The following is a 17,299-nucleotide window of genomic DNA, read 5'->3' on the forward strand; positions in this document are numbered from 1 at the left end:
GACAAAGAGGCTTAAAATCAAGGGTGGGAACCTTAAGAACCAAGATACTGTCAGGCCAGGAGCAAAGCCCATGAAGGTGGAAAATTCCAAAAGCAAACAGAATATAGTTGGGAACAGGGCAGACAAGTCCAGATGAAAAGGGATTGAGAGTTATAGATAGGCCTGGTAGGTAGGGATACGATCGGCGCAACTTATGGGCCGAAGGGCCTGTTTGTGCTGTAGTGTTCTATGTTCTAAACTTAACGTAGAGAAGTGTTCCAGATGGGATCAGGAATAATCTCTTACTTAAATGGGAAAAAAAACAGGAATGGTAAATGAAACAGACCTGGAGGTCCTTTCACCAATTTTTACAGATAAACCATAGAAAGCATCCTTTCCAGATATATCACAGCTTGATATGGGCTCTTGCTCTGACCAAGACCGCAAGAAATTACAAAGGGTTTGAATGTAGCCCAGTCCATCACGCAAACCAGCCTCCCATTCATTAGCTCTGTCTACACTTCCTACAACCTCGGAAAAGCAGCCAGCATAATCAAAGACTCTATGCATCCGGGCATACTCTCTTCCACTGGGAAAAAGAAACAAAAGTCTGAGATCACGTACCAAATGACTCGAGAGCAGCTTCTTCCCTGCGGCTGTCAGATGTTTGAATGGTGCTATCACACATTAGACTGATTTTTTTTTCACACTATATTCTGCACCCTCTCCTTTCCTTCTCCCCTAAATACTCTGAACAGTATGTTTTGACTATACCAGCTCACAAAGAACAATACTTCTCACTGTATCCCAATACGTGACAATAACAAATCAATGATAATGAAATGAGATTAATACTGAGCTGAAATTGTGACTTATTCCTCCCATTTTATGAAGCATTTGAGCAAGCACATATAGACTACTGTGCACAGCTCTGGTGGTTGCATAAAAGGATATCTCACATGCTGCAATAAGTCTGTACACAGTCCCACAAATGAGAAATAGAGATAATAATGTTGATTTGAGGATTAAACATTGACCATCGAGGTAAATCCACTGCTCTTGGCCCAATACTGCTTTGGAATCTTCTACATTCATCTGAACTAGCAGATTAGGGCCTAAGTTTAATAGCAAACCCAATACCTATGATAATGCAGCACTCATTCAGTATTGCATGAAGGTGTAACCCTAATTTATGTCCTCATGGGGTTAAACCTACAACCTTCCTACAGCAAGAATGGTGCAACCACTGAGCCAAGGATGACGTTGAAGCTGCACAATCTTGTGGGACTAAAAGAATGCAGAGAGACCAGAACATCATTAGGCAGAAAAGCCTACAATGATATTTAATTCAAGGCACTTGTTGATTGATGTAAAGGTAAGCTGACAAATGCAAGCAATTTAATGTGCAGAATATAGCCTTAGCACAGCTAACCGGCAATCATTTAAATTTCATGTTTGGAAAGTAGGTGTTACCTAACTAAATGCCCTTGAGAAGGTGGTGGTGAGCTGCCTTCTTAAACCGCTGCATCCATGTAGTGTAGGTACACCCACAGTGCTGTTAGGGAGCAAGCCCCAGGATTTTGACAGTGAAGGAAAGGCAAAATATTTCCGAGTCAGAATGATGTGTGGCTTGGTAGGGAACTTGCAGGTGGTGATACTCCCAAGCGCCTGCTGCCCTCGTCTTTCTAGGTGGATTTAGAACATAGAACATTACAGCGCAGTACAGGCCCTTCGGCCCTCGATGTTGCGCCGACCTGTGAAACCAATCTAAAGCCCATCTAACCTATGCTATTCCAACATCATCCATATGTTTATCCAATGACCATTCAAAAGGGGCTATTGAAACAGCCTTTGTGAGTTGCTGCAGTACATCTGACAGATTAGCACTGTGCACCAGAGAAAGAGGAAGGGAACTTTTAAAGGTGGTGAATTGGATGCTGATAAGAATGCTTTGTTTAGCAAACACATGAATTAATTCTGTAACCTGATTAATTAGTGATGGAAATCCATTGATAGCCTCAAGCCTGGTTATAAAGTAATTCATCATACCAGCATATGATAAATTGATTGGCGTACATTTACGATCTTCAAGTGAAAACGCAACAACACAAACACCAATTTATTGCACTGATCACAAATGCGACAGTTAGCCAATTCATTGGGATGATTAAGTACAAGAAAGTGGCTGGGTGTAATTATTCATAGGGCATCATAAAACAGCAGCCCTAGTGCCACGGATCACTGGTTCACCTGGGATGGCCAACTTTAGTGAGTGAGTAGTTCCACTTGATTCAAGGCTAGAGTGCTAATGCTAAATTATTCATATCCTAGCTTTCATACACAGCAGAGCAGTTAGCTTGTTGCGATCTGTCGTAAATCAAGCAGGCATCTACGTCCTCAAGGGGCAAATGGCTAAGAGCATTACTAAATATTACCAAAGTAAATTTGTCAGATAACTAAAAGATTGATGCATGGAGCTTGGAACCTCATCTGATTCATAACTAATTTGACCATGACTGTAAACTCTTTACATATTTTTGGGTCTTTGCGCAGAACTGGAAAACTACACATCAAAAAAGCCTCATGAAAATGGTGGTAAATACACGCTCACAAGGTCGCAAGTCGCAGTTACCATTTATGGTTTTATAGAAAGGACGGTGGCAAACAAGGATGATATCACTAATGTGGAACAGCAGGAACAAGGAGAAACTTGAGATACCAGCACCATTTCCGATTGGAGCAAACTGGATAGGTAAGATGGAGAGGGAAAGACAAATCCTCTGGTTGAAGTGAGTGTCGGTGACAGCATAGTTACTCGTTTAAAGAAAGTGAAGAGGGTTTGAGAAATGTAATTAATTCAGCATTGTCAGCACATGGAATTGTTTGGGGAAGGGACCAATGCACACGTTAATGGAAAACATGGATCGAAAGTGGGGCATAAAAGCAGGGCAGCGGATTTGTTTTGGATTGCTCTAAGCCAAAAGATGGCATGAGCACGATGGACCAAATGGCCTTTTCCTGACTGTAAATCCTTTTGGTTCTTTCATCTGTTTCCTCAGATGTGAGTCAGTGTCGTGTGATTTGCTGAAATATAAACCTCTGCCTGAGCTTGCAGACGGGGCCAAACTGTAACCTTCCATCCAAAAGTCAGCGTTCAACCAAGACCATACCGAGGGAATGTCAGCCAGCATTATGCATGCAAACCTGGAACCTCCTGACTCAAGAGTGGTACAAAAGGTCTGTGGTTACAGCAGCTAATATGTTCCAAAGTGAGAGTACAATGAAGCACCTCACTCAACTGGCTATCCAGATTTCTTTGTAACAAGTAATATTGCTTCAAACATGTCAACCCCAGAGCAGCCTACATATCCCCATTCCTGCACCATGGTAAACACAAGACACCTCTCACTTTGTATGGAGATCATGCAATGAAAAGGGCCTTTTCTGCAGGGACTTGATGTAAAAGTCTCTAGAAAGAAGGGGAGAAAAATGTCACCCTCATCCTGAGGGTCACCTTTGTACACAGCTGCATCAAACTGTGTGGAGAGCTTTGATATGCACACACCAAGTGCCACTGTAAGCTAAGGTTCAAACTTTTTTAAAATTCATTCATGCGACTGGCCTACATTTATTGCCCATCCCTAGTTGCTCTTGTAAAGGTGGTGGTGAGCTGCCTTCTTGAATCGCTGCAATCCACCTGCTGTGGGTTACTTCGCAATGCAGTTAGACAGGGAATTCCAGGATTTTGACCCAACGACTGCAAAGGAACGGCGACACATTTCCAAGTCAGGATGGTGAGTGGTTTGGAGGGGAACTTGCAGGTGGTGCTCCCATGTATCTGCTGGCGTATCCTTCTAAATGGAAGTGGTTATGGGTTTGGAAGATGCTGCCTAAAGATCTCTGGTGAATTGCTGCAGTGTATCATGCAGACAGTACACACTGCTGCTACCGAGTGTCGGTGATGGAAGAGTGGATGTGGTACCAATCACTGTTTCCAGTGTTGCCATGTTGCTGTGCCACCTTTTAAGCAGAAAACATACCGTTGGCCACAAGTCCATCAGGCAATGGGCAGAACATAAAATCTTGAAAGCCCCGCAGGAAAAGGAGATGGTGGATCCTGTTGGACGGTTTCCAGAGCAGACTGTCAATGTAATTCAGCAGCCTCTTAACCAGGACTTTCAAACAAGCACCAAGGGGCTGGGCTGGTGGAGCTCCTGCAGGGTCCATCCTGCATGCTCAGAGTCTAACCCCTCTGCACACTGCCCTCAATGTGGAGATGCCAGTGTCGGACTGGGGTGGACAAGATGAGAGGTCAAACGACACCAGGTTTATAAACCTGTTGGACTATAATCTGGTGTCTCTCACCTTGCCCTCAATGTAGCATATTTTTCATCTACTTCTGAAACTTGTCTTTGCCTCTTCCAGTGCAAAGAATTGTCCACTACCGTGTGTTATACAGATACATTCAGAGATCCAGGACTACAGGCTGAGGGATGCACAATTGGGGGCAACTGTCATTAACTGTCACACTGTCTAACGTCCTTCAACTATTGTACACCTCGGGGTTGGAAGCTGTTAAAAATCTCTGAGGCTGTATGGTAATGGCTGCAAACATTTCTGGTTCTTTAACCTGTTTTTTTGCAACGTTGGTTGGGGGAGGCCAACTTCTTCAGATAGTGCCAGGTGACTTTATTTTCAATCTCTGCCTGAGCATACTGATGAGTCTAAAGAATGTAGATAGCAGCAGTATCACTGGACTGGCAAACCAACGGACCTGGCTAATGCCCCAAAACATACCAACAAGTAGGCCACTCGATCCTTCAAGCCTGCTCCGCCAATCATCATCATGACAAAACTGATTGTACCCTCAATCCTTTATTCCCACCAACCTTTCACCTCCTTGTTAATCAAGAATCTATCCAGCTCTGCCTTAAACATGTAGACTTTGCTTTTGAGGAAGACTCACGACCCTCAGAAAACAATATCTCCTCATCTGTTTTAAATGAGTGACTCTAATTTTAAACAGTGAGCCCCTCATAGCTCTAGATTCTCCCACAACAGGAAACATCCTCTCCACATCCACCCTGTCAATAACCCTCAGCATCTTGAAGGTTTATACAAGTTGCCTCTTAACTGTTCCAGACTCCACCGAATACAAGGCTAATCTTTCCAAACTTCCCTGCTATGACCAATGCAGGAGGACAGTGGTTTAAATCCTACAATATCAGCTGTTGAAATTTTAATTCAAGTAATGAATACAAATCTGGTATTGAAAGTTAGTCTCACAGAACAATCACTAATTATTGTTAAAAACCCATCTGGTTCACTGATGTCCTTTAGGGAAGGAAATCTCCCAGTCTGACCTACATTTGACTCCAGGGTCACAGCAATTGAGGCAGCACTGTGGCACAGTGGTTAGCACGGCTGCTTCACAGCGCCAGGCACCCAGGTTCGATTCCCAGCCTCGGGTCACTGTCTGTGTGGGGTTAGCACATTCTCCCCGTGTCTGCGTGGGTTCCCTCCGGGTGCTCCAGTTTCCTCCACAATCTAAAGGTGTGCAGGTTAGGTTGATTGGCCATGTTAAATTGCTCTTTGGTGCCAGGGAGCCTAGGAGGGTAAATATATGGGATTACAGGAATAGGACTTGGGTGGCAGACTTGATGGGCCAAATGACCTCCTTCCAGATTCTATGATTGAATGTGGTTGACTCTCAACTGCCCTCTGAAATGGCTGAGCAAGCATTCAGTTCAATTAGGAATGGGCAACAAATGCTGGCCTTAACAGTGATACCCACATCCCACGAAAGAGGAAAGTAAATGTGATGAATATTATGAGTCTTGACCTCTGGAGGTGGAGGGGCCATGGAAGACAGTTTTGGAGGAGCGACAGAAGTGGAAAGCAGAAGAGAAGGAGCTCTGCAGGCTGAAAAGGTGGCCCAGATGAAACAAAAGCCAGTGAATCATCCACCTTCTCAGCCCACTCCTCTGCAGCAGAGATCACCAGGTCAGAGTAGAGTTCCTGAGACACGCCAGGCAATGGTCAATATGGATGTGGCCACCACAACGCCAACCAGAGAAAACTGAATGGTGTCACCATCCAGCAGAAGCAAACATTGTAAATGTACTGGGTCGCATGTGGGGAAAAAAAAAGTTTCGCACTTTACATAATATCAAATTCAAACAATGTACTTTTATAAATATTATGAATAAAATACATTGAGGCAAGAAAAAGCAGGGATTCTACTTAGAGGAGAAAAACAACACAAAGAAAGCAGTTCATATCAGTGAGATACACACTTTCATTGGAGGCCAATACTACTCAAACAAAATGTTAACCTAAATGTGATCCTATCTGTTTTCTCAGATAAACTATTGCTTTCATTCAGCTGGTTTTAACTTCACGTTTCTGGTGTTCACATCATTCGCCCTCTGGCCAGTGGTCAGCACACCAGGGATCAGTGTGATCTTGAACAGGTTTATATATATATGATGTCCTTCCTCCTCTGTGGCTACAATGATGATTAGCGAGCGTGGAGTCTGGCGTTTGCTTTGATTGGGCTCCAGAGCCCGGGGGAGGTGGGGAGGTTAGAGGCAAAATGGGAGATGCCACAGTAACAAAAAAAAACTTTCATCACGCCAGTGGGATCTAAGTGAAATTCCGAAATTATTTACTGGGAGCAACAACCCGCCTGGAAATTACATGGCCAATTTCTCCTGCTTCCTCCAAGCACCTTCTTAACCTGCAGCAGGGCTGGAAAACAATGCTACCCAAACATGTCCAGAGCAAGGATTATCTTCATACATTAACACACACAGAGTCTTTAGCACTGAAATTTCCCAGTTAATGGAAGTTTGGCGTTTACAGTGTAACATTAGAAAAACTTCAAAATATTTTAGTCTTTCTCTCTCGCCATTAGTTTATTTCTTGGTGTCACAAGTAGGCTTGCATCAACATTGCAATGAAGTTACTGTGAATTCCGAGCCATCATTAGGGGACAAGTGGCCCCAGACCTGGTGTGAAAGAGGTAGCATCACTTCTCACTGAGTTTTGTGTCTGTCAGATGCGTTACAATGGGACAGAAAGCGTTTATCTCACCGGTAAATCGACGCTGACATCGCTGCCATCCAGCAGGGAGACTCTGCAGGTGATGATGGAGCGGGAGTCCCCGGCCGCAGGGATGTGGGTGCCGGATCTCTGAGCTTCCCTTTGCTTCTCCTTGTCTGCGTGTCGGCGCACCGTGCGGCGCCCGAGTGTCCGCCGAAGGAAGCCCAGCATCTCCCCTCTCTCCTCCTCCTCCTCCTCCCCTGTCCCGATCGGAGAGGAGAGACACACACACACAGAGAAGGGGATAAAATGTATCCGATCACAGCCACAAAGTAGCCAGTGGAGAGCCCGCCAACTCTCGGCGCTGATCAATGGGGGAGAGAGAGAGGGAACAGCGCTGAAACTGCACCGAGCTGAAACTCACACACACACACACACCTCCTGAAATTAACCAAATCCTTCCAGCCAAAAGAGCATGCGTCAATCCAGCCCAGGAAATGGCGTCAGCCTCTTCCAGGCTGTAGGATTTAAGGATTTAAAGAGGGATAGGGTCTCACCCATCTCTCATTCCCCCAAGAACTGCTGTCAAATCTAACCTGTGCCAAACCTAACACATGTAATCACTATCAAATCTAACCTGTGCCAGATCTAACACATCTAATCGCTATCAAATCTAACCTGTGCCAGATCTAACACATCTAATCAATATCATATCTAACCTGTGCAAATGCTGACCTGTGTCAAATATAACCTGTATTTGTATCTAATCTAACCTGTGCCAAATCTATACTGTGTTCACATTTAACCTGTGTCAAATCTGACCCATATCAAATCTAACGTGTCAAATCTAACCCATGTCAAATCTAACCTGTGTCAAATCTAACATGCAACCAGTCTCAAATCAAACCTTTGTCAAATTTAATCTGTGTCAAACTTAACCTGTGTCAAATCTAACCTGTGTCAAATCTAACCCACGTAAAATCTAACCCATGTCAAATCTAACTGTATCTTAATGCTGGGCTTTGAGAATTTTGTGTGGCTTTTGATTCATTAAAATGCCGTGACTGGAGTTACATTTGTGTTTTTTCCTCCTCTCTCTCTTGCCTGCCTTAATCATATCCTCATTACTAATCGACTTCTCGCTCAAAAGACTCCTTGCAATTCATGAAAGGCAACCACAGAATACTCACTCTTCACTGCAGCAGCAGTCTTCATTGCGCCCTGGACATCGCACATAATGTCACATCTTTTTGGGTCCCTCTATCTGAAGGATAACCTAAACAGGTTTAAGTGTATTAGTCTCACAGGTAGGCTTATACTACAATAAAGTTACTGTGAAAATCCCCTAGTCACCACACTCTGCAGGTCTGCACACCTGTTCAAATACACTGAGAGAGAATTTAGCATGACCAATGCACCTAACCTGCGCGTCTTTTGGACTGTAGGAGGAAACCGGAGCACCCAGAGGAAACGCATGCAGTCATGGAAAACGTTCAAATTCCACACAGAGAGTGACCCAAGCAGGGAGTGGAACCCGGGTCCCTGGTGCTGTGAGGCAGCAGTGCTCATCACTGTGCCATCGTGCCATCCTGTTGCAATGTTGTTTAGACTCTGCAGGTCATCAATGGGTGCAAAGCTGGAATGTGTAAAACACCAAAGAAAAATCACCCTGAGATTCTTACCCCCAAGTGTTTGCATGAGTCACACATCAAATTGTGATCTTCGCAGCGTCACAGCTTTTGTGTCCTGTCGCTGTCCCCAGTTTGTTAGTTCAATGTTCTGAAGAAATGTTGTTAACTCCATACAAGGAGCCTGGTATTTTCTGCAGTTTAATTGTGTTGATTTGCCCTCCTTTAAGAAGGAGTGTGTGGGTGGCATGGTGTCACAGTGCTTAGCACTGTCGACCCGGGTTCAATTCCAGCCTCAGGTCACTGTCTGTGCAAAGTCTGCACATTCTCCCCATGTCTGCCTTAGTTTCCTGCGGATGCTCCAGTTTCCTCCCACAGTCTGAAAAAACGTGCTGGTTAGGTGCATTGGCCGTGCTGAATTCTCCCTCAGTGTACCCAAACATGTGCTGGAGTGTGGCAACTAGGGGATTTTCACAGTAACTTCATTGCAGTGTTAATGTAAACCTACTTGTGACACTAATAAATAAGCTTTTAAACATTAGCAATTTTAAACAAGTACTTCATAAAGCAACGCACCATAATGCAAGGAGGTGCAACACTGCTTTATCATGGTCACCAATCTGGGGACAAGGGACTGAATTTACCCATCTGGCTGTTGAGGGATCTGTCATGAACTCCATGGGGCAAGCTGGCATTAAATCCACCCTGGACTTCACAGGGATGGACTACCCTTCCACAGCTAGTTTCTCCCAAAGATACTGGGTGGCACAGTGGTTAGCACTACTGCTTCACACCATTAGAGACCCAGGTTCAATTCCGGTCTTAGGTTGCTGCCTGTGTGCAGTTTATATGTTCTTCCTGTGTCTGTGTCAGTTTCTTCCGGGTGCTCCGGTTTCCTCCCACGCTATGAAAGATGTGAGGGTTAGGCATGCTAAATTACTCTTTAGTGTTGGCGGAACCAGCAGGGTAAATATGTGAGGATCCGGGGATAGAACCTGGGGGGGATTACTGTCAGTGCAGGCTCGATGGGCCAAATGGCCTCCTTCTGCACTGCATGGATTCCCTGATTCTATGATTGCTTTGATGGCTTACTCTGGTTGCCATGCTTTTTAGGGTGAGTTCTCTAAGTATTAGCTGCAACCGGTGCGCTCTAACCCACATGCCTGTGTCTATCTTCCTCGACTGCTAACTAAAGGTCTCTTTGGGACAAGGCAAAAGCTCTAATTTGACAGGCCTGATGATGGCACACTGGAAGCAAATGAGTCATTTGTGGTTGACCTGGTAACCCGATGCCTAATGAAGGCAAGGTTTGCAACATATTGCATTCCTGCTGCAGAACGATTAGCCAGTCTGACTCATTGAGAGTTCACTGTTTATTATATACACGGAAATTCCCGTTTGTCTTGAAAGCTCTGAAGCCTAGAGATGGTTTCCACATGGAGCAGGTACAGTGAGAAAAAAATAACACTGGCAGTAAGTGTGAATTCAGGGATGGCATCCTTCAAAATTGCTTATGCCCATTTTACATCAGTGGTAACTGAACTCTCAAAATATGGATAGAATGCCAGCCTGTCATACCACAGAATCATGAAAGGTGCTATATGAATGCAAGTCTTTTGTAGTGATGTTCTAGCTCACGATTCATTGTCAATGGAGTAGACGGTACGATTGCCCAACTCTGCTTGAAGGTACTTATGGAGGTTTCATCACCTCACTGCTGCCTCCAAATGGCCTGCCCACACACTCCTATCATTAGTCATTCAATGGGTTTACCCTCTTGGTACACCAGGCTCATTAGAAACTGCAAACACTCATCATTCAATTGGATAATTCTTAGTTGTCAATCAAACAGCTTTTTTTTCCATCCAATATTTCCATAACTTATCCAATCAGAATTGTTCATAGGATTTTTTTGTTTAAGTTTTTTGTTACTTATTTTTCCTCACAGCACAGTCCTGGAGATTAATCTTCAGATACTGGAGACTCTAATCCGATCCTCAAAGATTGAAGTGATGAAGCTTCTTGAACATCCAAATCTTTGGAGCAAAATTCTGAGAACCTTGTGATTTATTGAGTCAAAGCAGCCACCATAATCAAGAACCGCATGCACCCCAGACATTCTCTCTTCCATCAGGAAAAAGATACAAAAGTCTGAGGTCACGTACCAACCGACTTAAGAACAACTTCTTGCCTGCTGTTGTCAGAGTTTTGAATGGACCTACCTTGCATTAAGTTGATCTTTCTCTACAGCCTAACTATGAATGTAACACTACATTTTGCACTCTCTTGTTTCCTTCTCTGTGAACAGTATGCTTTGTATTGCGCGCAAGAAACAATACTTTCCATTGTATGATGTGAAGATGCCAGCATTGGACAGGGGTGGTCACAGTAAGAAGTCTCCACACAAGGTTAAAGTCCAACAAAAATAATTCAAATCAAATTGATTTGGTCAGGTCAATCATGAAATGACCTGGACTGTGTATGAGCAACACACGTGAGTGTTGGCGAAATCCTGTCAGTAATGCTGCAGATTCAGTGGTAGGCCATTGAACAAACATTAACACCCTTCCTGAAACAAGGTCCAGGAGCGTACAGTCAAAACTCCTGAAAGATCAATGTCATTGGACTGGACATTGAGTCTGAGTGGCTGAAAACTGTTTTCTCCACCAGGTCTTGTTCTTTTAATTCTCAAATGGCCAAAGTTCCATGGGAGGACAAAGAAAATCCTTCAAAAATGATGACACTCTCCTTGAAGTGAAGCATCATTAACCTTAGTGACTGTGAGGAGTTTTTAAATATTTTTATTCATTAATGAGACATGGGCATCACTGGCTGGCCAGCATTTATTGCCCATTCCTAGTTGTCCTTGAAGGCCATTGAGAATCAACCACATTGCTGTGGCTCTGGAGCCACAAGTAAGTCAGACCAGGTAAGGATGGCAGATTTCCTTCTCTAAAGGGCAATCAGCAATGGTTTCTTGGTCATCTGTACATTCTTAAGTCCAGATTTTTTTAAAATTCAAATTCCACCATCTGCCATGGCAGGATTTGAACCCAGGTTCCTGGAACATTAGCTGAGTTTCTGGATTAATAGTCTAGCGATAATACCACTAGGCTACCACCTTCTTTGAACGTGAAACTCAAGGCTGATGTTTGAGTGCACACAGGGTAAACATATTCCTCTTAGAGTGAAGGGCAAAGCTGGCAGAAGTAGGGAACCTGGATGACTCGGGATACTGAGACCCCGGTCAAGAAGAAGAAAGAGGCACATAACGTGCAAAAGCAGCTGGGATCAGTGAACCCCTTGAAAAGTATAAGTGGTGTAGGAGTAGAGTTGAAAGAGAAATCAGGAGGGCAAAAAGGGGCACGAGATTGTTTTGGCAGGTGAGGCAAAGGAGAATCCAAAGAGCTTCTACAAATACATAAAGGCCAAAAGAGTAACTAGGGAGAGAGTAGGGCCTCTAAGGATCAACAAGGTCATCTATGTGCGGATCCACAAGAGAAGGGTAAGATCCTAAATGATTATTTCTCATCAGTATTTACTGTTGAAAAAAGCATGGATGTTAGGGAACTTGGGGACACAAATAGTGATGTCTTGAGGAGTGTACATATTACAGAGAAGGAGGTGCTGGAAGTCTTAAAGCGCATCAAGGTAGATAAATCCCTGGGATCTGATGGATCGGATCTCAAGATATTGTGGGAGTTTAGGGAGAAAATTGCGGGTCCCCTAGCAGAAATATTTAATTATCGATAATCGCAGATGAGGTGCTTGAAGATTGGAGGGTGGCAAATGTTGTGCCTTTGTTTAAAAAGGGCTGCAGGAAAAAGCCCGGGAACTAGAGGCCAGTAAGCCTCACATCTGTGGTGGGTAAATTGTTGGAAGATATTTTGAGTACAGAATCTACAGACATTTAGAGATGCAAGGACTGATTAGGGTCAGTAAGCATGGTTTGTGACTGGAAAATCATGTGTCACAAATTTGATTGAATTTTTTGAAGGAATAACCAAGCATGTAGATGAGGGCAGTGCAGTTGATGTTGTCTACATGGCCTATAGCAAGGCCTTTGACAAGGTACCGCATTTTAGGTTGTCGCATAAGGTTAAATTTCATGGGATCCAGAGTGAGGTATCTAAATGGATACAAAATTGACTTAATGGCAGAAGCCAAAGGTTGTTGTAAAGGATTGTTTTTCAAACTGGAGGCCTGTGACCAGCAGTGTGCCTCAGAGATCAGTGCTGGGTCTGCTGTTATTTGTCATTTACATTATTGATTTGGATGAGAATATAGGAGGCATGGTTAGTAAGTTTGCAGATGACACCAAGATTGGTAGCATAGTGGACAGTGAAGAAAGTTATCTCGGATTGCAACGGGATCTTGATCAATTGGGCCAGTGGACTGACAAGTGGCAGATGGAGTTTAATTTAGATAAATGCGAGGTGATGAATTTTGGTAGATTGAATCAGAGCAGGACTTACTCAGTTAATGGTAGGGCATTGGGGAGAGTTACAAAACAAAGAGATCTAGAGTACATGTTCAAAACTCCTTGAAAGTGGAGTCACGGGTGCGCAGAGTAGTGAAGAAGGCATTCAACATGCTTGGTTTCATTGGTCAGAACATTGAATATAGGAGTTGGGACATCTTGTTGAAGTTATACAAGACATTGGTAAGGCCACACTTGGAATACTGTGTACAGTTCTGATCACCGTATTATAGAAAGGATATTGTTAATCTAGAAAAAGTGCAATAAAGAGTTATAAGAAGAGGTTGGATAGACTGGAACTTTTTTTTCTGGAGTGTAGAAGGCTGAGAGGTGATCTTATAGAGGTCTATAAAATAAAGAGGGGCACAGATTAGCTGGATAGTCAATATCTTCTCCCAAATGTAGGCGCGTCTAACACTAGAGGGTATAGGTTTAAGGTGAGGTGGGAGAGATACAAAAGTGTCCAGAGGGGCAATATTTTCATACAGAGGGTGGTCAGTGTCTGGAACAAGAGGTAGTAGTATTTTGTCTTTTAAAAAGCAGTTAGATAGTTACATGGATAAGATGGGTAGAGAGGGATATGTGCCAAATGAGGGCAATTGGGACTAGCTTCAGGGTTTAAAAAAAAGGGCAGCATGGACAAGTTGGGCCAAAGGGCCTGTTTCCATGCTGTAAACCTTTATGACTCTATGCAGTCCTAAAGGAGTGCTGCACGGTCAGAGAATCAGTCTTTTGGTGAGTATGTTAAACTGAAGCTCCACCTTCCTTCTTGGGTGATGTAAAATTGTCAGCTTGGATCTTCTATGTCTCTCTTGTGGGGACCATGAATTGGATTCAATTTGATTTGATCTTGACGCCTTTTATCCTTCCTAGATACACTCAAGTTGGCATCCACAGCCTCATGTGATAGAGAATCCCACAGGATCATCTCTGAATGAAGACATTTCTCCTTATCTCGGTCTTAAATGGCCGACCCCATATCTTGAGACTGTGACCCCCTATTCTAGACACCCCCAACTCCCCCAGCCAGAGGAAACCACATCTCTACATCCAGTCTGTCCAGCCCTGTCAGAATTTCATACATTTCAATGAGATCCACTCTCATTCTTCTAAACTCCAGTGAGTACAGGTCCAGTCAACGCAATCTCTCCTCATAGGACATCCCAGGAATCAGTCTGGTGGACCTTCACTGCAAATATAACCTTCAAAGATTGAATCAAGGAGTTAAGGAGATATTAAAATAATCAAAAGCTTGGTCTGAGAGGTGGGTTTTAAAGGAGGATCTTAAACAAAGAGAAGAAATTGGACAGTTTCCAGAAGGAATCCAAGAGTTTGAGGCAATGGAAGGCACAAGAAAAAAATGAGAGGTGCAGAGGAGGGCTGGTGGAAGTTGGGAGAGGTGGAATCAGAAACATAGAACATTACAGCACAGTACAGGCCCTTCAGCCCTCAATGTTGTGCCGAGCTATGTCCAATCCCAAAATCAAGCTATTCCCTCCCTATAATTCTAGAGTGCTCCATGAGCCTATCCAATAACCATTTGAAAGTTCCTAAAGTGTCCAACTCCACCATCACAGCAGGCAGTGCATTCCACACCCCAACCACTCTCTGAGTAAAGAATCTACCTCAGACATGCCTCCTATATCTCCCACCATGAACCTTATAGTTATGCCCCCTAGTAACAGCTACATCCACCCGGGGAAATAATCTCTGCACGTTCACTCTATCAATCCCTCTCATCATCTTATAAACCTCTATTAAGTCGATTAGTGGTGAGGGTATGGCAGAGGTTGGCAGTGAGAGTTTTCAAGTCATTTGGTACAGAAGCAAATAGATATACAGGCAACATACAACAGGGATCTAAAACAGAAAATCGAGACTAACATTATGAGGAGGACGAGGGGTTAGGAGGATTGTTAGAGCAGGAGCAAACCATTCAGCCCCTCCAGTCTGTCCCACCATTCAAATTGATAATGGCTGATTTGTTAACTCCAGTTAAGACTAAGAAAATTTGGCACGTCTGCTATGACTCTCACCAACTTTTACAGATGCACCATAGAAAGCATTCTTTCTGGTTGTATCACAGTTTGGTATGGCTCCTGCTCTGCCCAAGACCTCAAGGACCTACAAAAGGTTGGGAAAATAGCCCAAACCATCATGCAAACAAGCCTCCCACCCATTGAGTCTGTCTACACTTGCTACTGCCTCGGCAAAGCAACCAGCATAATTAAGCACTCCACACATCCTGGACATTCTCTCTTCCACCTTCTTCCATCAGGAAAAAAGATACAAAAGTCTGAGGTCACATACCAAATGACTCAAGAACAGCTTCTTCCCTGCAGCTGTCAGAGTATTGAATGGACTTACCTTGCATTAAGTTGATCTTTCTCTACACCCCAGCTATGACTGTAAGATTACATCCCGCAGTCTCTCATTTCCTTCTCTGTGAACGGGTATGCTTTGTCTAAATAGTGCGCAAGAAACAATACTTTTCACTGTGTGCTAATGCATGTGACAATAATAAATCAAATCACATCAGTTACACACTTTGACACCATATCCCTTGATGCTGTAGCTAACGACAATGTATCAATCCCAGTTTTGAAATTTTCAGTGGGTTCAGACAGAGTGGTAAATGAGGCTAGCAATGTTAATGTGGAGGAACAGCCCATGGGTGCCACTGACTGATACTGCGATGTGAAAACTTTTCAATAAACTTTTCAACATTTACCATTTTCTTAAACTTCCTTTTCACAGACAACTCAGCACGTTACAGACTTGACGATCTGAAATGCTATGTTTAATGTGTACTGTAAATAATACCCAGCTCGGTTTCATAATTATAATGTACTATCAATATTGTTTTCAAAATCTCACACAGTGAACCTAATTGGAATGTAAGCAAGCTAAAACAAAATCCACATCAACAGTAATGAAGCCACTGGCAACACAAGAGCATTCTTGCAGATGAAGCTCACTCTGACAGCCTTCTGTCTTCAGAGACGAGGCGTTGTGCCTTGGTTGTTGGATATTTATTACAGGTAGTAGTCTCACAACACCAGGTTACAGTCCAACAGATTTATTTGGAATTGCGAACTTTCAGAGCACTGCTCCTTCATCAGGTAAGTGGAGAGGCAGGTTTCATAAACATGGCATATATAGGCAGTGACACAATTGCAAGATAATGGTTGGAAAGTGAGTCTTTCCAGGTAATCAAGTCTTTACAGGTACAGACAATGCATGTGGAAAGAGGTTTAATCACAGGTTAAAGAGGTGTGTCTCAAGCCAGGACAGTTAGTAGGATTTTGCAAGCCCAGGCCAAATGATGTGAGTTACAGATAGTGTGACATGAACCCAAGATCCTGGTTGAGGCTGTCCTCATGTGTGCAGAACTTGACAGTCAGCTCTCCCCCAGTTAATGATTTTTACTCTGGATTGCATTTAATCCTTTTCTATCATCATCCAAAACCTTACAGTACATTGATACTGAATCTTAAATATTCCCCCATTGACACCTGATCCATCTGGCCCACCCCATTCTGAAAACCAGGTCCAACAATGCATCCTTTCCTATTAGGCTGGACACATACTGCTGTAGAAAATCTCCCCAAACACAATCTAGGAACTTTTGCCTCTCTCCACTCTTTACCATGGTCCCAGTCTACATTTGTGTAATTAAAATCCCCCATTGTAATTATTCTACATTTGTATCTCTCTGTAATTTCCCTGCAGATTTTTTCTTCTACATTCTTCTCACTAGGTGGCAGTCTAGCAACAATGATGTGGAGATGCCGGTGTTGGACTGGGGTAAGCACAGTAAGAAGTCTCACAACACCAGGTTAAAGTCCAACAGGTTTATTTGGTAGCACAAGCCACAAGCTTTTTCCTAGCTAGCTTCCCGTCATACTCTAATTTTTTTTTGTTCTGATTAATCTTTTAGTCATTCTCTGCTGCTCTTTATATTCTGATCAATCATCTGACTTGCCATTCATCTTTGTGCAGTTATAGGTTTTCTCCTTAAGTTTGACGTTTTTCTTAACACCTTCAGTTAACCATCGATGGTGCCTTCTCCCTTTAGAATTTTTCTTTACTGCAGGAATATACTGAATGTATTATATTCTCAAATTTCCCCTTAAATGTTTATCGGTGTTTCCCTGTTGATTGATCC

At 43.4% G+C, this 17,299-nt stretch overlaps 1 protein-coding gene across 3 annotated transcripts in view; it reads right to left on the bottom strand.

The window, feature by feature from the left end:
• epb41l5 (erythrocyte membrane protein band 4.1 like 5) overlaps positions 1 to 7,445 on the bottom strand; it is a 160,431-nt gene extending 152,986 nt beyond the window's left edge. For all 3 annotated transcript variants that reach the window (XM_080199480.1, XM_080199479.1, XM_080199481.1), the window contains exon 1: positions 7,075 to 7,445. In XM_080199480.1, coding sequence (XP_080055606.1) covers positions 7,075 to 7,254 — 180 coding nt within the window. In that variant the 5' untranslated portion in view covers positions 7,255 to 7,445. The remainder of the gene's footprint in view (positions 1 to 7,074) is intronic.
• Positions 7,446 to 17,299: the final 9,854 nt, after the last annotated feature.

The sequence above is a fragment of the Carcharhinus amblyrhynchos genome, chromosome 11, assembly GCF_965287045.1.
Source record: "Carcharhinus amblyrhynchos chromosome 11, sCarAmb.v2.hapA, whole genome shotgun sequence".
Classification (NCBI taxonomy): domain Eukaryota; kingdom Metazoa; phylum Chordata; class Chondrichthyes; order Carcharhiniformes; family Carcharhinidae; genus Carcharhinus; species Carcharhinus amblyrhynchos.